Source organism: Ptychodera flava, chromosome 3 (genome assembly GCF_041260155.1).
Source record: "Ptychodera flava strain L36383 chromosome 3, AS_Pfla_20210202, whole genome shotgun sequence".
In the NCBI taxonomy this organism is placed as follows: domain Eukaryota; kingdom Metazoa; phylum Hemichordata; class Enteropneusta; family Ptychoderidae; genus Ptychodera; species Ptychodera flava.
Genome location: NC_091930.1, coordinates 31,794,428 through 31,821,404, shown reverse-complemented (window position 1 = coordinate 31,821,404; position 26,977 = coordinate 31,794,428). Strand labels below are relative to the sequence as shown.

Genomic DNA, 26,977 nt, shown 5'->3' with positions numbered 1-26,977 from the left:
GGTCTGTCGGCAGGCCGGGAGAGCATCCAGTTTTAGGTAGGGCGGGGCTGGGCGGGGGAAGGAGGGATATGGGGCTGGCATTGAGCGATTGGGCACTGACGACGCCTTTACCGTCTGTTGTCCTCTTAGAGTCAATTTAATCCTCTTTCTATCAGGTTCCATAGACAAAGCTTGGATATTAATATCACTTAGGAGAAAGAGGATTAAAATGACTTAGTCTTGATGTATATACCCGGTACACTAAACACTGACAAACTGCATAATCCAGTAAGAAACAGTAAAGAAACCGCATAAAATGGCATTTTGTCCAGTGAAAGGGAGAGGGCTATGGTGTAACCTGTGAAAGAAATCACACAGAGAAATGTCTTTAGTGTTATTATGATTATTATTGATAAAATGAAAATTCTTGACAAAGTTTTACAATTACGGTAAATATGACTTGACAAACATTTATGCTACTAATAATAATAATAATAATGATTTGAAAATATATATGTAAGCAAATAACAAGTGTAACTTGGTAAGAAATAAAATACAGCAAAACCTGTGTTATCTCAACTTTGCCTAAATAGAACAGTCAAACTTTAGAGGTTTTCAAGTCCATTGCCTAACAGCACAATGACAAATATTCTTAAATATCATTTCAAAAAAATTCCAGTCCAAGTGGAGACAGACAGGTTTTGCTATATATGGAAAATATTAATAAACTACAGAGCTCTAAAATGAGAAAATGCTGATGAAGAATTAAACAAAAATACTGGTCAACTGTTCCATGAATGGCATAAAATAACATCTGATTCCAAAACATAGTGTCAATGACACTGTCATTCAAATCTAAACTAGGCCATTCCCAGTGACTAGAATACATCAAGGCTGTCAAATAAGTAGTTCTGAAGAATAAAACTCTTTGACTCAAAACTGAAAAAATTGCTTCAGTGACACTTGGCTCACATTTGGTTTGTAATGGAAGGCCAGAGTGAGTATATTTAAAGTTAACACCTGAGAACATGCATACCAAGTTTCAAAGCAATCAGATGAGCAATTTCAGGGAAAATGATCTTTATCACCAAAAATTAAAAAAAACAAGTCATCGTTGATGACACAGTCCCCACTTGTTAATCGGTACTTTGATTACAGGTCCTCAAAGAGGATAGAGTCCTCTTCATTAGGTCTGTGATAAAAATACTTTTGAATGAATTCGCTTGATACATGTCTGAGTTATGGTTCAGGACATGAAAAAAATCGTAACAAACTGGTCGCACAGCGGCCATATTGGATCGCATCACAAAACAAATTGATGTGCATAGCTATGACATTGGTCGATGTCCTTGTACCAACTTTGAATAAAATTGGTCAAAACATGCGGATATGCCTGAGAAATGGCTCTGTACATGAAAAATCGTAATAAAATGGCCGCCTTGCGGCCATATTGGATCGTATCACAAACAGATTGACGTGCATATGTATGACATAGGTCAATGTCCTTGTACCAACTTTGAATAAAATCGGTTGAGATATGCCTGAGTTATGGCTCTGTACATGAAAAATCGTAATAAAATGGCCGCACAGCGGCCATATTGGATCGTATCACAAAACAAATTGCCGTGCACAGCTATGACATTTGTCAATAAGCTTGTACCAACTTTGAATAAAATCGGTTGAAACGTGCCTGAGTTATGGCTCTGTACATGAAAAAATCGTAATAAAATGGCCACCTGGCGGCCATATTGAATCGTATCACAAAACAAATTGATGTGCATATCTATGACATTGGTCAATGTCCTTGTACCAACTCTGAATAAAATCGGTCAAAACATGCCTGAGTAATGGCTCTGTACATGAAAAAAATCGTAATAAAATGGCCGCCTGGCGGCCATATTGGATCGTATCACAAAACAAATTGATGTGCATATCTATGACATTGGTCAATGTCCTTGTACCAACTCTGAATAAAATCCGTCGAAACATGCCTGAGTAATGGCTCTGTACATGAAAAAATCGTAATAAAATGGCCGCCTGGTGGCCATATTGGATCGTATCACAAAACAAATTGACGTGCATCTGTATGACATTGGTCAATGTCCTTGTACCAACTTTGAATAAAATCGGTTAAAACATGCCTGAGTTATGGCTCTGTACATGAAAAAATCGTAATAAAATGGCCGCCTGGCGGCCATATTGGATCGTATCACAAAACAAATTGACGTGCATCTGTATGCCATATGAAGTAATCCTTCTATCAAGTTTGAATGAAATCGCTCCAGGCATCTCAGAGATATCTGCGTGAACGGACGGACGGACGGACGCACGCACGCACGCACGCACGCACGCACGCACGCACGCACGCACGGACATGACCAAACCTATAAGTCCCCCCGGACGGTGTCCGTGGGGACTAATTACCCAAAAATACAAATATAAGAAAATTCACCAAGATTGAATACATTCAAATAAGGTTGCCTCTAGGTACATGTATACCAAGTTTCAAAGCAATCAGAACGGTTAATTCAGAGAAAATGAAATTATTTTGACCAATTGACTGGATTTTCCCTTTAGAACTTCATTAGATATTTTTTACACTGACATATTCATTTGAACAAATTCACATCTCCACCCATGGGTGTACATGTACACCAAATACTAAGATGGTAGGTGCTGCAGTTTTGCATATTTAGATGTGGATTGACACACATTGCACACACTTACAGACATACAGACACGCCAAACATTTAAGCTCTCTGGTATATATGCATAAAATAAAAACCAAATGTAGGCACAAAACCTGCCAAAGAAATACAAATATGCAAATCTCACTAAAATCTGTAAACAAGTAACCTTGCAGCCGATAGAGCTCCACTGTATTGTGTAGAGACTTAACTATTTGTGACATATGTTCTAACAAAGGTGGCAATCTTTCACAGCCTTTGATATGTTTGAAGGTGAAGAAAGACATGGGACTCAATAGGATGAAAGGCCAAGAACCTCTGCTCAGGCTGAATGGCAGGAAAGATAACACTTTCCTGGCTGACCTTGACTTTAAATCATCCCTAAGAACATTTATACCAAATATCAAAGCTATAAGACAAGCAGTTTTAGAAAAACAAAGTTTGTGACAAAAATTGCCCTAAAAATAAAAAATTGCAGATTTCAGCATAATATCAAGATAAACACTAGGAACCTCTACACAAAATATCAAAGCTATCAGACAAGTACTTTATGAAAAGCAATTTTTCTGATAAACATTGCACCCGAAATACAAAATTACAGATTTCATAATTTTGATACACATTACATTAAGATAACCTTTGGTGCCTGTATAATTAATATCAAGGCTATCAGATAAGCACTTGTGAGAAAAAAAATGACCCAAAATGGCTAAAATTACCCCTAAAATACAAATTGTAGATTTCATAACACAAATTTAAAATATTCTACACATTTTGATCATCCCTATGAACCCTGTATGAACAGAATCAAATCAAAAATCAAAAGTGATTTTGTTAAACGAAATTTTTGACCTTGAACAAAAATAGCAAAAGTAGACTCAAAAATACAAATTTGCATATTTCATCACAATTTGATCAAATATATATTTCAAATATTAAAGTAATCACACTGGCTGTTTTGAAGAGGAAGCTTGGAATGTAAAAACTTCACAAACACCAGACGACAGACAATGCCATACATCCACCTAAAATATAAGCTTTGCATCACTAAAAGCGAAGCCAAAAACCTGAGGTCACCCCAAGGAATCTAGATGCCAAGTTTCAAACTAATCAGAGAAGCTGATTAATAGAAAAAGGATTTTTGGACCAGAAACTGGAAAACTGTCCTCCAAAAAAACAAGTGTACAAATTTCAATAACTATAATTAACAATGAAAAAATGTGTAAATAAATTCTAAAGCAACTGCATAACCTCTTGCATTCCTAGAAAGCTACAAAACAAATCTTAAACTAATCTAACAAGTTGCATATAAAAAAACAATACTTGTAACAAATAGTGAGAAAATTTGACAAACAATGAACATGTAAATGTACATGTACATTTGTGAATTTCATCACCATTGCAGACTCAATACAATAATTTCATTGTTGCTATAAATCAAATGTCCTCACTTCTACTGAATTAGTTTAATTAGTTAAGAAATTAAGAAATTATGCAAAAAATCACTAAAATTTACAAAAAAGTGTCTTAGTTTGGTGGAAAAAATCAGTCCTACTACAACCATTGCAGTTACGAGTGGAGTTTGGGAACATGTCTAGACCATAGCAGATGCGGGGAGCAAAGAATGAGGAAGTTCAACCGGTCTTAAGGAATACCTGTGTTTCAGCGATAAACATATCGCCTTCTTCAGGGTAAATAATGATAAAAGAAATCCTTTATCAGTGTTTACCCTGAAGAAGGCAACTTGTGTGTCACCAAAATGCTGATACTTGCTAATACAAGTGTGACCAACATTTGCATTGAAGCAGATGAAGTCATTTCTTAGATGACCTAACAAAGCAAATGCGATTGCTCTTGGACAACATTTTCAAAGAAATACTGTTTGAAAGACAATTGAGCAAAAAGTCAGAGTACTTGCAAAAGTTAAAATATCTATTTTCATGCTAATGTAACAAACACCTACTAAAAGCATCCCTACAAAGCTAAAAGCTATACTTGAGAGCTGTCAGATAAACACTACGTGAGAAAATGCTTTTATGAGAAAGTAGCAAATTTACCAAAACATTTTTTTAAATATTCGAAGTGGACAATTTAAATGAAGATTTCTGAAGTAAGTTGAGCAATACAAAGAAATGCTAACACATGTACATGTACAAATTTTTTGTACACTTTCACATTAACAGTTGATAAGGGCTCCCAAGGAAGCTGCACATTGACTTTGGAAGCTGTAAGACCAGCCATATCAGACAAGAAGCTGTCAAACCAAACACATCAGACAAGAGGCTGTTTGAAAACACTACAAAAATCAGATAAAAAAATTGCATATGCAAGGTATTTGTCCTTTGATAATATCATAAATCAGTCATAGTCAGTGGCTTGTAGTCCAAATATCACATGGTGAATGTCATCTGAGCAGTTTTAGTGAAGACTAAATTTGAGGACAGACAAAATGAATGAGTCAGCTTATCTGATCAACTTCCCATCTCTGACAGCAAAGCAAAAAATAGTAAAATGAAAAGTTTTCTTAATACTCGGCATACATGCAAAGTCCTACTTTTGAGAAGACATTGTCTTGCTATGACCAAATTACACATTTCCTACAATAGCAAGGCCTAACTTGTCTGAACCTACCCCGGATTGTATTTTTGTCTTTAGATGTGAGCCAAAAGTATTCTAAAAACTGACATGCACTCTTTACAGCTCGAGCATAGTCAAAGTTACACAGGAAATGCACTCCCATATAAGAAAGGAGTGCAAGAACAAGATCATTGCTTTCAACATTGCAAAAGATTATTCCTTCAAGGAAAATAACAAACTGCTCAACCTTCTCCTCATGCACCAAAACACCCCAACGAGGTAGTCTGCCATCTTTTCCTCCTTTCACAGAAAGTTTTCCAGCATCCTATGGTAAAAAATATGTAACTAATATAAGACAATGTTCTTTATATAACTCTGAAAGGCTTTGTTCTTAAATTTGTTCAGCATGTGAACAAGGAGTTAAACCACTACTGTGGTGACAGAAGCTTACTCAAAAGTGACAAAGAGCATAATAAACATGACACAATATTATCAAGTTATCATACTATGTTGAATTACTGAGAGATATCATACTTACATCAACAATGGTTACAATCTTCCCCAGTGCACTTTGACCTCCAAAGGTGATCTCCAACACTCTGATCACTGCCAATGTTCTGATCCCTATAGGATAAATGCCAAAAATATTATGCATTATGTGTCTTATCAGTAAAATAAAGTCTTTTTATACACTCATTCTAGGGCAAACCTGTTAAGTCTAGCATATTGCATGTCATTCCATTTTAAATTTCAGGTGCATTTCAGGGCCTGAAAATTTCCCTTTTTTCCCACTGGTCCCAGGACCAGTGACCCGTTTTTTTACACTCACACCCACGATAAAATCCACTGGTCCTCAAAAATTTGCATAACAATACGAGAATGATTCATTTCTCGTACTCATGTTATATATGCATTTCTATCAGATTTGCTTGGGATTTACATACAGCAAAAACTGTCAATCTTTGTAATATAGACACTCTGCATAAACATTTACTTGGTAGACTTCTCAAGTTCTGGTACACACACTTAACATTTTATTTTACTATAGCTATAAAGTCATTTTATAATTGCCCAGCGATTGATTCTTTTCCATTTAAAATGCAAAAAAAAAGGTTGAAAACACCAAATATCTGAGAAGAACTTTTTCCTTTGATATCAATAGCAAATTGCCATAAAGCTGTTTTGACAAGCTAGGCGGTTCTTGTTAAGGTCAGCTACAATCGAGCTAGGGGGTCTTGACTATATAAGGAAGTCAGCATGGTGACCTCCTAAACTCTGAAGCTTGCTTGCTACGGACGATCGGAAACTTATAATGAGACTCCTTCCAGAGAAATTTACTGCAAAATACTACTTTGATAGACAGAGATATAATATTTTCACACAATTTTGGGGTTGCTGATATTTTTAGGTGAGACTACGGTCTGGTTTTTGCCACGTTACATTTTACATGTAAGATGAGTTCATGGCCCAGGGCCCAGTGCAGTGGCTAGTGGACGCACATCGCCTTGCTCATATCATGAATCGCTACAGAGTAACTGATTTTGTAGCTAGAAGACGTAGTCTCACAATGGACTCTTGGTGTCAGTGAAATTCTAGGCCTGATTTTAGTGCGTCCAGTTACTCCCGTATTTTGAGGGACATACCGGTAGTTTCCAATTTTGCGTCAAAAGACACAAGAACACAATCTTGGAAAAACACTGGAAACTCCATTGCGAAGTAAATTGACTCCCGTTTCCTACTGGTCCGCGGACTTTTAAGGGGTAATTTTATACTGGTCCGGGATAAAAAATCACTGGTCCAGGACCTCGGACCAGCGTAATTTTCGGCCCTGCATTTGACTCAAAATTGCATTTAAATGTAAAACATATAAGGCAATAGAGAGTCAATGATTCATTGACTTAACAACTATGTACCACAGCACAATATTCTACCCTACTCAATACTGTACTACTCAATTACAAAGCAAACATGGATAGATTTATTGCGATGCCAACCTTTCCAACTTTAAAAACATAGGGCCAAAGTCCCTGAAGCTACTATACACATGGATACAAAATTAAGTATTTCCTGACTGTATGAAATCATCTCACTAAGGTCATCCTAGGGACCTGTAAACCAAATATTTAAGCTGTCTGACCAGCGGTTTTGAAAAAACAAGTGACCCAACAGTCGACAGAGGTCTGCTGTGTTATGTAGAGAATAACTTTTTGTGACACATGTATTGATTTAGAAGGTGGATATCTTTGATAACTCATTTCAGGATGGCCTGACCAAAAATGGCAAAATGAGCTGCAAAAATACAAAATTGAAGATTTCATCATAATTTCAATACATGGGTTCTCAAGATATTTGAGCGGACAGACACCTCACAAACGGACATACATACATATATACAGACTGACGCCAGACGGATACCCATCCCAATAACTTCTATAGACTATAGTCTACAGTAGCTAAACACAGACCTTGGAGTAGTGTCTATTCATTTATGTGTACACTGTTTAAGAAACTCACAGGAATAGCAATTTACGTGTCATTGCTTTGCTGTTTATCATATTATGCCCGTTTTTCATGCTTGTAATACCTGGTAAAAAGATTTACCTTTGACATTAATGTTTTGTAACAAGCCATACGTGATGAGACTGTCTTCAATTGCTTTCCAATCAGCCTGAAGCTCATCTCTGGTTACTTGTGGTGAATTTGGATTTTGCTGGATGATGTATATCGTATCCTCTACAATCTGTACAGAGAAAAGAGGTTAGATCTTGACATACATAGTATGCACCTCTTGCTCAGGTATTTGGACTCTGAAACATTCGCTAGTTCATCACTAATGAGCAATCACGATGATATTCATGGAGCAAAGCATGGAGCATGAAAATAGATATTTTAACTTTTGCAAGTACTCTGACTTTTTGCTCAATTGTCTTTCAAAAGAATGATGGCTTGTTTGAAGGTTAACAGTATGTAAAATGTTTACCAAGCTTGCCATGGAGACCCTGGCATTGAAGGACTGTTGTTAGTAAAGGTGAATAGTGAAATGTTTCCTGAAGAAAAGTTTGGGGAAAATGTATGCTTTTGAATTTGTGGTTTGTACTACCTTAATTTAAACTCTAGGGTTCACTGCTGGAGGACGTGACTACAGGATAGAGCACTGTGTGAGTGAAAAACATATTACAAAATGTAATGCAAAATTAATTATATACTTTGTTATGTAGGTCATTTCCCCCACATCATCATGACCTGAGTTCAATTAGTCTAGAACATTCTCAAGGTCACTGCCCTTGATGACCTCACAACCTTGAATTCAATTAGTCATGTTTGGAATGTTCTGGAAGTTGATTAGTTGTGTAAGGGAGATAATTTTAGAACAGTAATTAGCATGTCAATAAAAGTTCTAGATTGTTCTTATATGCCTTTATAAAAGGGACGTGCTCAGCTTCCAGTCAGACTTTTGGGATCGTGTCTCTTGTGTGTTACTAAACTCCAGCAGTAGTCATTCTCAAGACTTTTCAAGACCTTCACTGTCAACGCTGGATTTATACTGTGGACTTTGTGCAGCTTCAAGCCTGCAAGCCAAAGGACTGTTCATTCATCCGACTGACTGTTACAACTCTGAGACTGGAGCTTTGCCGTCCCAGCTGAGATAAGTAGTCTGTACACTTTAAAGCTCGTATTCTATCCCTAACTTAGCAATTAGTTTTATTTTCGTAATAAATTTTGTTTAAACGTTAACTGCTGAGTTCACCCTTTTGTTCGTTTTCTCTGCACGTAACAAATTGGGGGCTTGTCCGGGATACGAACATTTTGAGCCGTTTGACAACATTTTGCCAGCCTTTTTAAAACTACTGTATACTGTGAACTCAGCGAAATTTAATCATGGCGGAATTTAAACCAGAGGAAATGGATGACCTTGATCAGGACACATTTGATTCCCTCAGAAAAGACGACCTCATAACACTGGCCAATTTCCTTAAAGTAGAAGTCAAAAGATCTATGCGCAAGAGGGAAATACAGTACCGTATTGCCAAACATTTAGTTAATTTAGGCCAATTTGAGGAATCCACATTGAAAGATTATGAGCCCGAGTCTACCTTTGAACTAAGAAAATTAGAATTAGAAATGCAGACAAATTTGGAGATCAAGAAACTAGAATTACAAATAGAAAAAGAAAAAATACAAATGCAGTTAGAAATGGAAGAAAGACAGAGAGAGAAAGATAGGCAGGAAAGATTAGAAATGAAACGTTTAGAGCTTGGACAGTCAGGAAAATCCTTCCCTTCACACGGTTTTGACATCACTAAGCATTTCAGGTTAGTTCCCCCTTTCCAAGAAAAGGATGTTGATAAATATTTCCTTCATTTTGAGAAAATTGCTCAGAGTCTGAATTGGCCTAAGGAGTCCTGGTCTATGCTTTTGCAGAGTGCTTTGGTGGGTAAAGCCAGAGAAATTTACATTCAGTTGTCAGTAGAGCAGGCTTCAAATTATGATTCTGTGAAGGAATTAATTCTCAAGGGCTATGAGTTAGTGCCTGAAGCTTACCGTCAGAAATTTAGGGATTGTGAGAAGGTGAAGGATCAAACTTATGTTGAATTTGCTCGAACAAAAGAACAACTGTTTGATCGTTGGTGTTCTTCGGAAAAGGTCAGTCAGAATTATGACAAATTACGACAGCTTGTTTTGATTGAGGAATTTAAAAGGTGCATCCGGAGTGACATCAAGACGTTTATCAATGAACAAAAGGCAGATACATTAGAGGTTGCTGCACGTTTGGCCGATGATTATTCATTGACTCACAAATCTTCATTTCTCAGCAAAACCATCCCAGTCCTTTTCCTACAGAAACAATGCAGGTAAATTTAACTCCTCCTTTTCATCCAAGAATTTCTCAAAGGAGAGTAGGAAATCAAATGACAACAGTTCACAGAGTTCAAGTAACACTCCCACATCATCAGATCCCAAGTCTCAATCTCCTTCTGACAAACAGTTCGGTACACTTTCTTGTAATTATTGTAAGAAAGACGGCCATTTAATGTCAGAGTGTTTCAAATGAAAAGAAAACGTGAAGGTCAAAGTGGTCAAAGTGGATCTAAGCCCACCGGCTTTATTTCTTCATCAACTCAATTAGAGTCTAATAATGTGTGCAACACATTTTCTGAGGTTAAACCCCTCTTATCCCCAATTAATGAGGTCAAGGTCAATTCTTCTCAAGATAGCATTATGGGTATTTTCGAACCATTTATTCATAATGGTTTTATATCACTTTCTAGTGATTTCTCTTCCGCTACCCCTGTCAAAATTTTAAGAGATACCGGGGTTCCCAGTCTCTTTTGTTGGCAGATACCCTGCCGTTTTCTGAAAAGTCATTTTCAGGTTCTAAAGTTCTTATTAAGGGGGTAGATTGCAATGACTACATTCCTGTTCCTCTCCATAATGTCTATTTGTCTTCGGACTTTATTTCTGGACCTGTGACTTTAGGTATTAGGCCTTTTTTGCCTTTTGAAGGGATTCACCTTCTTCTTGGAAACGACCTTGCTGGGGACAAGGTCATTACTAATCCACTTGTGACTGATAATCCTACTTTAGATCAGGATCCAGAGCCAATTGAACAAGAGATACCCGATTTATTTCCTTCATGTGCTATTACTCGAGCCATGTCCAAGAAAACTTCTGAGAATCAAAATACTCTCAAAAATAATGTCACAGATGTTGACTTAAATGACACCTTTCTCAGTCAGGTGTTTGACACGGATCATTCCGTTATCCCTCGTGGATTTGAAACTTCCAGTAAAACTGCTGACCAAAGTCAGACATTTTCTAGATCAAATCTCATTGCAGAACAACACAAAGACCCAGATATTTTGTCTTTGTTTGACAGGGTAGATGATGAAGGTAAAACTTCAGATAGCTCTGTTTCCTATTATACAAAGTCTGGTATTCTAATGCGTAAATGGAGACCTCCAGATGTTTTGGTTGATGACGATTGGGCTATAAAACATCAAATTGTGGTTCCAAAGCCCTACCGTGCTGAAATATTGCGCCTGGCCCATGAAACGCCCTGGGCTGGTCACTTAGGAGTCAGGAAAACTTATCATAAAATTCTCAGTCACTTTTATTGGCCTAATCTCAGGCAGGATGTAGCACATTTCTGTAAAACTTGTCACACATGTCAAATGGTAGGAAAGCCAAATCAGACCATTCCAAAGGCCCCTTCACAGCCAATTCCTGCATTTCAAGAACCATTTAGTAGGATACTAATAGACTGTGTTGGGCCCCTACCAAAAACAAGATCAGGAAATGAGTACATGTTGACAATAATGTGTACATCAACTCGGTTCCCCGAAGCCATACCACTGAGAAATATAAAGACAAAGACTATAGTGAGAGCTTTAGTCAAATTTTTCACTTTATTTGGCCTCCCTAAATGTGTCCAGTCCGATCAAGGCTCCAACTTTATGTCTGGTATTTTTCAACAAGTAATGGATCAGCTAGGCATTAAACAGTATAGGTCATCCGCCTATCATCCAGAAAGTCAGGGTGCTCTTGAGCGATTTCATCAAACTTTGAAAAACATGATTAGGACCTACTGTCTTGACACAGAGAAGCAGTGGGATGAAGGAATTCATTTTCTGCTCTTTGCTGTTAGAGAGTCAATTCAGGAGTCTCTTGGTTTTAGCCCATTTGAGCTTGTATTTGGACATACAGTCCGTGGCCCACTTAAGCTCGTTAAAGAGAAATTCCTATCAGACGATGATGATTGTCTGAATATTTTGCAATATGTGTCAGATTTTCGTACGAAACTCTCTAAAGCATGTGAATTAGCCAGAGAAAATCTTAAGTCATCTCAGCAGTCAATGAAAACCAGATATGATAAAAGCACCTCAAAACGGAAGTTTGAACCCGGTCAAAAGGTTCTTGTTCTACTTCCAATTCCTGGCAAACCACTCCATGCTCGTTACTTTGGGCCATATCTAATCGATAAGAAATTGAGTGATTTAAATTACATCATAATAACACCTGACAGGCGAAAACAAAAACAGCTATGTCACATAAATATGCTTAAGCCATATTTGGATAGGGATAATCCTACTAAAACAAAGCCTGTCAGTACAGTCAGTTCTGGCCATTATGAAGATAGTGATACTGAAACTGACTTGAGTGAAAATACTCTAAACTCAAAGCGGCTCGGTCAAGCTTCAGAACTCAGAAATCCTGGAGAAGCTGGAGTCTACAAAGTTGGCACACCTCCAGCCAGAACAACAACAACAGCTGAAAGAACCAATCCATGAACATTTGTTTCAAGATGTTCCAACAAGGACAAACATCATCTATCACAACGAAGATGTCTGCGACAGTAATCCAGTGGAACAACATCCAGACAGACTGAATCCTGCGAAAGCGGAATATCTCCAAGAGGAAGCCATGTATTTGCCGAACAATGACTTTATCGAACTCAATAAAAATAACTGGACTTTGCAATCCATACTTTATGCCAAAATTCAGTGCCATTTCGAGTTTTCCAATATCCAATTGCAAGAGGATAGTCATGGGACAGATCATCCTGTTTGCTATTTTTAACAAATTTAGCAAATTTAACAAATCCCAGAGAAACTACTCTACAATTGAAAAAGAGTGTTTATCTTTGATATTAGCTTTACAGCATTTTGAAGTTTATGTTACTTCTTCCAATCAGCCAATAGTGGTTTATATTGATCACAACCCTCTTGTTTTTCTGCAGAAATTTAAAGGCAAAAATCAGAGATTGCTAAGATGGAGTTTAATGTTACAGGAGTTTAATCTTGACATTAGACATATCAAAGGCAGAGACAATTTAATTGCAGACTGTCTCTCTCGTATTTAGAGTTTATTGTTGTTCACTTTCAAGAAATTTTACTTTAGAGTAAAACAAAATTTGAGTACTTAAATCTTTTTCAAGATTACATTTGCAAAAGAAAGATTTTTCTTTGAAAAATTTTCTTTTTTTGAAGAGGGGGTGTGTTATGTAGGTCATTTCCCCACACTCATCATGACCTGAGTTCAATTAGTCTAGAACATTCTCAAGGTCACTGCCCTTGATGACCTCACAACCTTGAATTCAATTAGTCATGTTTGGAATGTTCTGGAAAGTTGATTAGTTGTGTAAGGGAGATAATTTTAGAACAGTAATTAGCATGTCAATAAAAGTTCTAGATGTTCTTATATGCCTTTATAAAAGGGACGTGCTCAGCTTCCAGTCAGACTTTTGGGATCGTGTCTCTTGTGTGTTACTAAACTCCAGCAGTAGTCATTCTCAAGACTTTTCAAGACCTTCACTGTCAACGCTGGATTTATACTGTGGACTTTGTGCAGCTTCAAGCCTGCAAGCCAAAGGACTGTTCATTCATCCGACTGACTGTTACAACTCTGAGACTGGAGCTTTGCCGTCCCAGCTGAGATAAGTAGTCTGTACACTTTAAAGCTCGTATTCTATCCCTAACTTAGCAATTAGTTTTATTTTCGTAATAAATTTTGTTTAAACGTTAACTGCTGAGTTCACCCTTTTGTTCGTTTTCTCTGCACGTAACAACTTATATGTCTTATTCTCCTTTGCTTCTTCCTATCTTTACAAACTGTCTTTCCATTATCAATCGGGAAACCATTTTAGAAAACAGAAAATAAAGTTGATGGCATTCATTGTTTGATACTGAAAATGGTAAATATTAATGAAAACAATGTGTGCGGAATTAAATCAGTTTTCACTTGAGATGGAATCCAGCTACTTTGAAACTGAAGATAATTTGACATAGAGGATATGTGAAGACATTTGTGTAATGCCATCGTTCCTTATGGATTGTGAATGTAATTGAAGCATAGGCAGGTGAAAAACCAAAACATAGGATAACATACATTGCACACACAACCTAGCCAAACACTTATACATCGCGTGCAATCCTATTGGACACTATTTTCACTGGCAGCGACCTTATAATTACACAAATGTGTAAAAAATGGTGCATTCCGGTGTGTCAAGTGCTATAGGCAGCTACGCTTTGAGACACACTGCACATACACACACCTACACAACCTATCATAACATGTAGTTGGTTTTCACACTGACACAATTTTGAACACAGGTCCTCCTGTTTTTTTTAAAGTTCTCATCCATATTGTGCAACTGTGTTCACTTCATCCTATCTTTACAAACTATCTTTCCATAATCAATCGGGAAACCCTTTTAGAAAACAGGAAATGAAGTTGATGGCATTCATTGTTTGATACTGAAAATGGTAAATATTAATGAACACAATGTATCAGGACATGTAGTTGGTTTTCACACTGACACAATTTTGAACACAGGGTCCACCTGTTTTTTTAAAAGTTCTCATCCATATTGTGCAATTGTGTATCAGTTATTTTACTTACTTGTATGCAAACAAAACATTGTGTAAAGCTGTCAGCAGTATAAAAAGCGACCTAGCGGGCAATATAGCTGTGTTGTGTTTTGTAGAGAATAACTTTTTTTGACATGTATTGATGAAGGTAGAAATCTTTGATAGCCCGTTTCAGTGGCTGGACAAAGAAAGCCAAAAATAGCTGCAAAAATACAAAATTGCTGATTTAATCATAATTTCGAAATTTAATACATTACATTCAGTGTATCTGTAGGAACCTGTATACCAAATATCAAAGCTATCAGACCCATACTTTTTGAGGAATACAAGTTTTGACCAAATATGACAAAAAATGCCCCAAAATTGTAAATTTCATCATAATGTGAATATATCACATTTTGCTCATCCCTTTAAACCTGTATACCAAATATCACAGCTGACAGACGAGCAATTTTGGTGAAACAATCGTTTTGACCAAAAATGACAAAAGTTGCCTAAAAAATAAAAATTTGCATATTTCTCCACCATTTGAATAAATCTGAAACAGATCATCCCTACGGACCTATGTAGCAAATATCAAAGCTATCTGACCAGTGAGTTTGAGGAAGATTTTCAAATATTTTTTTTAACCCAAAATGATGAAAATTGCCTTAAAATTAAAATATGCAAATTTCACTACGATTTTGTTATGTAGGTCATTTCCCCCACACTCATCATGACCTGAGTTCAATTAGTCTAGAACATTCCCAAGGTCACTGCCCTTGATGACCTCACAACCTTGAATTCAATTAGTCATGTTTGGAATGTTCTGGAAAGTTGATTAGTTGTGTAAGGGAGATAATTTTAGAACAGTAATTAGCATGTCAATAAAAGTTCTAGATTGTTCTTACATGCCTTTATAAAAGGGACGTGCACAGCTTCCAGTCAGACTTTTGGGATCGTGTCTCTTGTGTGTTACTAAACTCCAGCAGTAGTCATTCTCAAGACTTTTCAAGACCTTCACTGCCAACGCTGGATTTATACTGTGGACTTTGTGCAGCTTCAAGCCTGCAAGCCAAAGGACTGTTCATTCATCCAACTGACTGTTACAACTCTGAGACTGGAGCTTTGCCGTCCCAGCTGAGATAAGTAGTCTGTACACTTTTAAAGCTTGTACTCTATCCCTGATTAGCAATTAGTTTTTTTTTGTAATAAATTTTGTTTAAACGTTAACTGCTGAGTTCACCCTTTTGTTCGTTTTCTCTGCACGTAACAAATTGGGGGCTCGTCCGGGAGACGAATATTTTGAGCCGTTTGACAACATTTTGACAGCCTTTTCAAAACTACTGTATACTGTGAACTCAGCGAAATTCAATCATGGCGGAATTCAAGCCAGACGAATTTATGGATGACCTTGATCAGGACACATTTAATTCCCTCAGAAAAGACAACCTCATAGCACTGGCAAATTTCCTTAAAGTAGATGTCAAAAGATCTATGCGCAAGCGAGAAATTCAGTTCAAGATTGCAAAACATTTAGTTAATTCTGGCCATTTTGAAGAGTCTGCCTTAAAAGATTATGAGCCTGAGTCTTCCTTCGAACTCAAAAAATTAGAATTACAAATACAGGCAGATTTGGAGCTTAAGAAATTGGAATTAGAAAAGGAAAAATTGCAAATGGAAGAAAGACAGAAAGAGAGGGAATTGGAAATGAAAGAAAAAGAATTGCAAATGGAAGAAAGACAAAGGGAGAAGAAAGAGAGGAAAAAGAAAAGGAAAGAGAATTAGCAGAACACCGACTGCAGTTAGAAATGAGACGTTTAGAGCTTAGAAAGTCAGGAAAATTCTTCCCTTCAGACAGTTTCGACATCACTAAGCATTTCAGGTTAGTTCCCCCTTTCCAAGAAAAGGATGTCGATAAATATTTCCTTCATTTTGAGAAAATTGCTCAGAGTCTGGATTGGCCTAAGGAGTCCTGGTCTATGCTTTTGCAGAGTGCTTTGGTGGGTTAAAGCCAGAGAAATTTACATTCAGTTGTCAGTAGAGCAGGCTTCAAATTATGATTCTGTGAAGGAATTAATTCTCAAGGGCTATGAGTTGTGCCTGAAGCTTACCGTCAGAAATTTAGGGATTGTGAGAAGGTGAAGGATCAAACTTATGTTGAATTTGCTCGAACAAAAGAACAACTGTTTGATCGCTGGTGTTCTTCTGAAAAGGTCAGTCAGAATTATGACAAATTACGACAGCTTGTTTTGATTGAAGAATTTAAGAGGTGCATTCGGAGTGACATCAAGACGTTTATCAATGAACAAAAGGCAGATACATTGGAGGTTGCTGCACGTTTGGCCGATGATTATTCATTGACCCACAAATCTTCATTTCTCAGCAAACCATCCCAGTCCTTTCATACAGAAACAATGCAGGTAAATTTAACTCCTCCTTTTCATCCAAGAATTTTTCAAAGGAGAGTAGAAAATCAAATGACAACAGTTCACAGAGTTCAAGTAACACTCCCACATCATCAGATCCCAAGTCTCAATCTCCTTCTGACAAACAGTTTGGTACACTTTCTTGTAATTATTGTAAGAAAGACGGCCATTTAATGTCAGAGTGTTTCAAATTGAAAAGAAAACGTGAAGGTCAAAGTGGTCAAAGTGGATCTAAGCCAACGGCTTTATTTCTTCATCAACTCAATTAGAGTCTAATAATGTGTGCAACACATTTTCTGAGGTTAAACCCCTCTCATCCCCAATTAATGAGGTCAAGGTCAATTCTTCTCAAGATAGCATTATGGGTATTTCGAGCCATTTATTCATAATGGTTTTATATCACTTTCTAGTGATTTCTCTTCCGCTTCCTCTGTCAAATTTTAAGAGATACCGGGGCTTCCCAGTCTCTTTTGTTGGCAGATACCCTGCCGTTTTCTGAAAAGTCATTTTCAGGTTCTAAAGTTCTTATTAAGGGGGTAGATTGTAATGACTACATTCCTGTTCCTCTCCATAATGTCTATTTGTCTTCGGACTTTGTTTCTGGACCTGTGACTTTAGGTATTAGGCCTTTTTTGCCTTTTGAAGGGATTCACCTTCTTCTTGGAAACGACCTTGCTGGGGACAAGGTCATTACTAATCCACTTGTGACTGATAATCCTACTTTAGATCAGGATCCAGAGCCAATTGAACAAGAGATACCCGATTTATTTCCTTCATGTGCCATTACTCGAGCCATGTCAAAGAAAACTTCCGAGAATCAAAATACTCTCAAAAATAATGTCACAGATGTTGACTTAAAAGACACCTTTCTCAGTCAGGTGTTTGACACGGATCATTCCGTTATCCCTCGTGGATTTGAAACTTCCAGTAAAACTTCTGCTGACCAAAGTCAGACATTTTCTAGATCAAATCTCATTGCAGAACAACACAAAGACCCAGATATTTTGTCTTTGTTTGACAGGGTAGATGATGATGAAGGTAAAACTTCAGATAGCTCTGTTTCCTATTATACAAAATCTGGTATTCTCATGCGTAAATGGAGACCTCCAGACGTTTTGGTTGATGACGACTGGGCTATAAAACATCAAATTGTGGTTCCAAAGCCCTATCGTGCTGAAATATTGCGCCTGGCCCATGAAACGCCCTGGGCTGGTCATTTGGGAGTAAGGAAAACTTATCATAAAATTCTCAGTCACTTTTATTGGCCTAATCTCAGGCAGGATGTAACACATTTCTGTAAAACTTGTCACACATGTCAAATGGTAGGAAAGCCAAATCAGACCATTCCAAAGGCCCTTTACAGCCATTCCTGCATTTCAAGAACCATTTAGTAGGATACTAATAGACTGTGTTGGGCCCCTACCAAAAACAAGATCAGGAAATGAGTACATGCTGACAATAATGTGTACATCAACTCGGTCCCAGAAGCCATACCACTGAGAAATATAAAGACAAAGACTATAGTGAGAGCTTTAGTCAAATTTTTCACTTTATTTGGCCTCCCTAAATGTGTCCAGTCCGATCAAGGCTCCAACTTTATGTCTGGTATTTTTCAACAAGTAATGGATCAGCTAGGCATTAAACAGTATAGGTCATCCGCCTATCATCCAGAAAGTCAGGGTGCTCTTGAGCGATTTCATCAAACTTTGAAAAACATGATTAGGACCTACTGTTTTGACACAGAGAAGCAGTGGGATGAAGGAATTCATTTTCTGCTCTTTGCTGTTAGAGAGTCAATTCAAGAGTCTCTTCGTTTTAGCCCATTTGAGCTTGTATTTGGACATACAGTCCGTGGCCCACTTAAGCTCGTTAAAGAGAAATTCCTATCAGACGATGATGATTGTCTGAATATTTTGCAATATGTGTCAGATTTTCGTACAAACTCTCTAAAGCATGTGAATTAGCCAGAGAAAATCTTGAGTCATCTCAGCAGTCAATGAAAACCAAATACGATAAAAACACCTCAAACGGAAGTTTGAACCAGGTCAAAAAGTTCTTGTTCTACTTCCAATTCCTGGCAAACCACTCCATGCTCGTTACTTTGGGCCATATCTAATCGATAAGAAATTGAGTGATTTAAATTACATCATAATAACACCTGACAGGCGTAAACAAAAGCAGCTATGTCACATAAATATGCTTAAGCCATATTTGGATAGGGATAATCCTACTATAACTCAGCCTGTCAGTACCGTCAGTTCTGGCCATTATGAAGATAGTGATACTGAAACTGACTTGAGTGAAAATACTCTAAACTCAAAGCTGGGCTCGGTCAAGCTTCAGAACTCAGAAATCCTGGAGAAGCTGGAGTCTACAAAGTTGGCACACCTCCAGCCAGAACAACAACAACAGGTGAAAGAACTGCTCCATGAATATAAACACCTGTTTCAAGATGTTCCAACAAGGACAAACATCATCTACCACAACGAAGATGTCTGCGACAGTAATCCAGTGGAACAACATCCAGACGGACTGAATCCTGCGAAAGCGGAATATCTCCAGGAGGAAGCCAAGTATTTGCCGAACAATGACTTTATCGAACTCAGTAAAAATAACCGGACTTTGCCGTGCATACTTTATGCCAAATTCAGTGCCATTTCAAGTTTTCCAACAACAAATTGCAAGAAGATAGTCATGGATCATCCTGTTTGCTATTTTTCACGCAAATTTAACAAATCCCAGAGAAACTACTCTACAATTGAAAAAGAGTGTTTATCTTTGATATTAGCTTTACAGCATTTTGAAGTTTATGTTACTTCTTCAAATCAGCCAATAGTGGTTTATATTGATCACAACCCTCTTGTTTTTCTGCAGAAATTTAAAGGCAAAAATCAGAGATTGCTAAGATGGAGTTTAATGTTACAGGAGTTTAATCTTGACATTAGACATATCAAAGGCAGAGACAATTTAATTGCAGACTGTCTCTCTCGTATTTAGAATTTTATTGTTGTTCACTTTCAAGAAATTTTACTTTAGAGTAAAACAAAATTTGAGTACTTAAATCCTTTTCAAGATTACATTTGTAAAAGAAAGATTTTTCTTTGAAAAATTTTCTTTTTTTTGAAGAGGGGGTGTGTTATGTAGGTCATTTCCCCCACACTCATCATGACCTGAGTTCAATTAGTCTAGAACATTCCAAGGTCACTGCCCTTGATGACCTCACAACCTTGAATTCAATTAGTCATGTTTGGAATGTTCTGGAAAGTTGATTAGTTGTGTAAGGGAGATAATTTTAGAACAGTAATTAGCATGTCAATAAAAGTTCTAGATTGTTCTTACATGCCTTTATAAAAGGGACGTGCACAGCTTCCAGTCAGACTTTTGGGATCGTGTCTCTTGTGTGTTACTAAACTCCAGCAGTAGTCATTCTCAAGACTTTTCAAGACCTTCACTGCCAACGCTGGATTTATACTGTGGACTTTGTGCAGCTTCAAGCCTGCAAGCCAAAGGACTGTTCATTCATCCAACTGACGTTACAACTCTGAGACTGGAGCTTTGCCGTCCCAGCTGAGATAAGTAGTCTGTACACTTTTAAAGCTTGTACTCTATCCCTGACTTAGCAATTAGTTTTTTTTTGTAATAAATTTTGTTTAAACGTTAACTGCTGAGTTCACCTTTTGTTCGTTTTCTCTGCACGTAACAATTTGAACAACTTATTTGAACAAGGTTATCACAAATAAACTGCATATAAAATTTCAAAGCAATCAGAATTGCAGTTGCAAAGGAGAAGGCCATTGTTGAGGGATGACGGATGGACATATGGACAGCGACAGAAAATCAGCCTGATTGATAAGCTCATGACAGCGGAGCTAATTAGGCAAATGTGAACATCCCAAAGTTTACAAAATTCTCTGTATGATATAGATTTTGATATTTCAAATATAAAGTTTGATTATTTGCATATAAATTTTATGATCAACTTGGATTAAACACAAAATAGGTTAGTTTAGCATGATCAATTATGATAACTGTTACAGTATACTGTAAATATTGGATTTAGATAGGGTGGCCTATCATCTCCGAGAAGATTATTCATTTGATAGAAGACACTCACAGAATACACAGTATAATACATTGCTATGGTGAGAAAGGAATTAAACCTTACCCTTTCTCTATGAACTGCAAAATGGCCCTTCGGTCTAAAGGTTATTGACGTCATTCCATTGTAAGGAAAGAAAATCAGGCCCATCAATCTTTTGATCTGCAAAAGAAAAATAAAATTAGTAACAAGTTTAATTTGCTTTATCATGTTGACCAACAAGATTGAACACATGAAGTCTGAGACACTGAACCTTATGACTACGTTGGCAGTAATTTAATCAATTTTGGCGGGAAAGTAAGACGGACAAATGACTTTCTTGCGAGACTGAATTAGAATGAAGTGTAAACAACGGACATCTGTGTGAGGAGCAGATGAGAGGGTTTCATATGTTCAACCATAACATTTCTCAGCACTGTCCCAGCTCTGCATTACTGACCGCAGAGCTGAAATTGTTGAGGAATAATCACCTTATAAGTTTTTACGCTGCGCAGAAAATTTCCTGCCGTGAAAATAGTAAAACGTATAGTATAGCAATGACGTTTGAAAATCAAACACACGGCACACCATTTATGCGAACCCAATCGTAACTTGATACCACAAGCGCTGCGAAAAAGAATTTTGGCGGGTAAATCCCTTCTAGTTGAAGTTTAGCCGAGGTTGAATTTGATTTTTGTTTGCCTTCTACCAACATAAACATATACCTACACGATAATTTTTGGCAAAATGAATTAGTATCTCATAAAACATGACTTATCTTCTCTCCGTCTGTCTATACTGTGGTGGTGAAATGATGTATGAATTCCTTCACAGAATTACCTTAGTCAAGGCCTCCTCCTACACAATGTATGTAAAACGGTGACATGAAATGTGTATAACAGAATTCAAAGACGTTTAAGATCATGTTGTAGTCCCAATTAAGTTCAGCTGCAAGTTGCCCATGCCTTGACGATAAAATGATGAAACACCCAACATTTAAGGAAACAAGAGTGAGAACACTGTAAATAAGACCGTGGGGCCTTATGTCATGGAGGTCGGACGATCGTGACTTACCGTTGAGAATTTTCAAGACTGTCTGTGGGAAACGGTTGTCCTTTAGTCTTTAGATGCAGCTGAAGCTCTTCCTGTGACATGTTAGCGACAGGCGGGCTGTTTGGTCCAGAGTTGGCCATTGTCTTCGCCGTATACCGGGTACAAAGGGCGGGCGGATAGTCTTGAAGAACACAGTTACTGCCCTGCGTCCCACTGTTGAGGCATCCGCAAGTGAAGTAACAAGTGAAAGGCGCGCGGTTCATCGCACTTGTACTTTATCATGTTTATGAGAGCGGATGCAGGGTCAAAGGTTATGAGACGCTCCCACACATGGCCGATCAAAAATATAAAGTATCATCATTACCCCTATTTTTTCTCCATCTTATTCACACCTGAACGTAGACACTCATTATCGTAAATATGAACATTTTCTCATGATGATTTCAGGGGTAAAAGTATCAAACAGTGGAAAGCAAACTGGGCTACGTATTGACCTCTTACCCTCTTTACATATTCGTGCCTCCGCCCCCTCCGTCCCATGGCAATATTGAACGAAGGTCGAGAAACTTGAAAGTTAAACATGTTGTGTAACTGAGTGTGTAACTTGGAAATGACATGCAAACGTGGCAAGTATTGCCGCTTAAAATATGACCTATGTGCACAATAGTGCACGTTCCATTCCAGCCACCGCGCTCATGTACACGCGACGGCAGTCATAGCAACGTACCATCGTCATTCTTCGCCGCACTTCGAATACGCGCTTCTCGGTAAGAACTCTGCCGTGCATGTTGCCGTGCATGCCGCGGTGCAGAATGACCGGGTGGGTGTGAGAGAAAGAATAATCGATTGGGATTGGGTGAACCTGCAGAATGCGACTGTTTCTATTCCCTTTTGTATTAATGATACCTCATTTCTGTTGAGGCTATTATTTTTTTAAATCACGATGTAAGTTCTCCAGCGCCAACAGAAACTAAAATCCGAAATGATGTTCAAAAGATTAGGCCTACACACCATGTAAGAACAACAGAATGCCCGTGGTGTAACTTGCATAAGGTTTGTAAGCATGGAGGGCCAGGATAACGAGATTATTTCTTGAAAGGGGTGAGCAAATTTGAGGAAGGTTTACAAACTCATTACGTGTGATAACATTACTTTATTGATGAAAAACAGTAATGAAAGGGGCCAAGATAATGCAGAGCGGAAGCTCAAGTGACGGAACAGCAAGTAAAGCCACACTTCAGTGCGATACTTCTATTCCTCGGTCCCTCTTCCCTAATAGAAGAATCCTTCTAATCTCATATCCGCCATAGCTGGCTAGCCATGCCAGTCTACTATCTAAGCGTCGCGACAGAAGTTTTTACTCTTTTGGCACATCTCTCACAGCACGATCCACATGAAGAATTTTTTTATTCGAAAAATTTAAGTGTGATTACAACCAATATTGCTGCCATTGTTTTCATTTTGATCTTTGAAAGGTCTGCAATTTCGTATGCTGCTCTCACTGCGCTGCATGATACATGTAATAGACCCACATCAGTTGAATTTTGACGTAAACGCTTGACGCTAAATCGTACTGATGGTTTGTCTTTTTTCCGAGATAGGCCTAAATTCAAACTATGTTTTCTCAGAGCTACGTTGTCTTCATCCTGAAACCGGATACGCTCTTTGAATTCAAACCTTGATGAAGACTTTTTGTCAGTTTTGTTGGGCTCGGAACCGTCTCTGTGTTTGCTTTGTGCTTTCGTGAGGCAATACAGTTCTCATAGTACTCCATGGCATTTGATGCCGAATGACCCCACTCTCCTAAACTACGCTAGCCCGTCGGGCTTGTAGGCACCAAAAACTACTTGCTCGGCGGTAAAATCAGCCAGCCAGTGAGCTCTGGGTAGGGTATTTGCTCACCCTTGCCTTCTAATACCATTCTGAACGGAGTACTCGGGTCGCTTCCAGAACCCGGAAGTAACAGTGCAGAAAGGCGGTCGCAATTGAGTGATCGATCCAACCAAACCGTTTTTCGGGTCGAAAATTCGCATGCATGGCTATATAATGACTATCAAATAAAAAATCGCCAAATGAGTTTTATTCGCACTTTGCGAGTGTGGCGCCACTTGTTATATTTTCAAACCAGGGGGCAATCCCGCATGTCATGAAAAACGGTCAAAAAATCAACCGCTGCAGTGGATAATAACCTCTATTTCAAATGGAATAAATTCCCGCCAGATCATAGAATAGGTTTAGTTTGATAGGTTAGGTTTTATTTGCATTCCAAGGCCACCGGCCCATATACAAAGGGGATAAATTAAGTATTAAAATACAGATAAATGTAAGCTACAAAGATGTGATAAGTACAGGAATAACATGTCAGTATATACTTTGTAATTGCATACAAAGAGTTAATTTAAAACAGGTTTGACTTGATAACATGTCAGCAAATTTCAGCAATACCACTAGCTCTTCTCTAAGTTTAAGAGCTCTGTAAACAAAATTACACAGACTGAGCATAACATCTGATTCATTTGATTTCATAGCATGAATAAATTTCTGAAAGTTTGGTTCCAAAAATAGGTCTGTAGGTAAGTATTTCAATCTCAGGTTGTTGTATAGAGGACATATTACAATAAAATGGTATTCGTCTTCGACAGTTTCTGTATTACAAATTGTACAATATCTATTTGTAGAAGCAACACCATGTCTTCTGCCTTCCTCTATCGCTAGAGGAAGCGCAGAACAACGAAGACATGCTAACATTTGAATGGCTCTGTGATTACATTGGACGTAAAGATATCTTTCAGGTTCTAGAATGCTCTTGAAATGAATGTATGTACGCAGTTTTGGCCTTTGAGCCAAATTTTCCATCCACTGTTGTCTTAATGTGTCTTTGACTCTAAGTTCAAACATTGACAAAAATACTTTCGTATTACCTACTTCCTGGGGAAACCATGCGAAACCAAATCCAAACGAAAACAAAATATTTTTTATGGAAGTAGCCCAGGTACTTCTACCAATATTGTCGAGATTACATAACATAAGATATGCATGTTTTGGAACCTATTATTGGGCATTTCTAAAAGTTTTATCCAATACCTTATACAACGACTGAGGGTATGATAGTAAATAGGGAAACGACCACATTCCCCCATTACCGCTTCCTTTGCTGTAGAGTGGGGTAATCCTAGTAATTTCCTACACCAACTTCTTTGAACTTTTCCAGGGCATCATAATATTGAAATCCCCAGATTTCAGCACCATAACACAAAACTGGTAAAATTGTTGCATCAAAGATCTTAAAATGTACATTAACATCAAAGTGAGAAAGCCTCCATCTTGCAACTGACAGTACATTTAAAGCCTTACGGGCTTGCTGTGCTAGAGTATAAACTGCTTTGGACCATGTGTTTCGTGACGAAAGAAGAAGTCCTAGATATTTGTAATAAGACACCACTTCAATTACATTACCATTAAAAAGCCAGTTTTCCCATCGAGAGCGGTGACCACCTTTACGAAAAATCATAACTTTTGTCTTATCGGGATTGATTTGCATACGCCATTTGCACAGAAACGTGACAGTATATCAATTAAACACTGTAAATTTCTGATTGAATCTGCGAAAATGACAATATCATCAGCGTAAAGTAAACAGAAAATGTCGTACATTTCTTGTGTGAGCTGGATGCCTATATGACCTGATGTCATGTACATAGTATTGAGTTCTTCGATAAAGAAACTGAAGAGAATAGGGCTGAGAATGCAGCCCTGTCTGACACCTGCTGGACATTCAAAATACTGTGAGGAGACATTGCCAGCTCTGACACATGACTTAATACTTGAATACATGGAATGTAATATATGGAACATTTTACCCTTAACACCAAGCGACATAAGTTTGTACAAAAGAAGAGAATGATTGACCCTGTCAAATGCCTTGGAAAAATCAATAAAAAGACAGTATAGTTTACCTCGTCTTATACTTAGGTATTTTTGGATGATGGCGTGTAAGACAAATATGTTGTCAGTAGTACTGTGATTTTTCCTGAAACCTGACTGACAGTCTGAAAGTATATTAGCGCTGTCAGACCATTTTGTTAAACGTACATTTAATACTGAAGTGAATATTTTTCCAAGTGCGTTTAATAATGAGATGCCTCGGTAATTATTAACATCACTCTTATCACCTTTTTTGAAAAGCGGAATTACAGCGGCAATTGTCCATTCAGGAGGAAAGTTACCAGATTCAAAGATAAAATTAAACAGGTGAACTAATAATGGTAAAATTACATCTGCTGCATGGCTATAGAACTCGTTAGGTAATCCGTCCGGACCCGGAGCTTTTCCAGGTTTTAATTTCCTTAGACAGTTTAAAACTTCAGACTCTGTTATTGGACCATTTAAAACATTATTGTCATGATCACTTGTATCCTCCAATTCAGTTCTGTTAACACACACTTCGATTTCTTCTTCGACAGAACGCAAGAACTCCAAATCACCTGATTCAATGTCATGACATTGTTTGTACAGGTTACTAAAATAATCAAACCATGACTGAATACTGATGTCTTTTGATGAATGACTCTTGCGGCCAATCACCGAATTCAGAATGGACCAAAATTCCCCAGAGCCTGTTCCAGCATTTTGAAAGGAATTACGAATGGCCTCTTGATATTTTATCTTGCAGTCCTTGCATTTCTGTTTGAAGAGTTTCTTGGCATTCTTATATTCATTTAAGGAGTCTAATGTACCCTGTTGTCGAAACATTTTTAATTTGCTGTAAACTGAGGTTTTTGTTTGTTGACACTCGGCACCAAACCATGGCGGTTGCAGTTGCGT

General features: G+C 37.7%; 1 protein-coding gene across 1 annotated transcript; it reads right to left on the bottom strand.

Moving 5' to 3' along the window:
* Positions 1-369: 369 nt before the first annotated feature.
* Positions 370-23,737, bottom strand: LOC139129841 (uncharacterized). Its single transcript, XM_070695522.1, has 5 exons — positions 22,175-23,737; positions 21,188-21,283; positions 7,845-7,983; positions 5,782-5,867; positions 370-5,568 (listed from the first exon to the last, which is right to left on the bottom strand). Exons 2-5 carry the CDS (start codon positions 21,269-21,271, stop codon positions 5,242-5,244), a joined length of 636 nt encoding a protein of 211 aa, XP_070551623.1. The 5' UTR covers positions 21,272-21,283; positions 22,175-23,737; the 3' UTR covers positions 370-5,241.
* Between the last annotated feature and the right edge of the window lie 3,240 nt (positions 23,738-26,977).

Excerpts from the sequence above, each read along its gene's own strand:
- LOC139129841 (XM_070695522.1), bottom strand. The coding sequence starts at position 21,271 with ATGGGCCTGATTTTCTTTCCTTACAATGGAATGACGTCAATAACCTTT. Across the intron at positions 5,868-7,844 it reads ACAAAACATTAATGTCAAAG|GGATCAGAACATTGGCAGTG; the intron begins GTAAATCTTTTT and ends TTTATCCTATAG. Across the intron at positions 5,569-5,781 it reads AGATTGTAACCATTGTTGAT|GATGCTGGAAAACTTTCTGT; the intron begins GTAAGTATGATA and ends TTTTTACCATAG.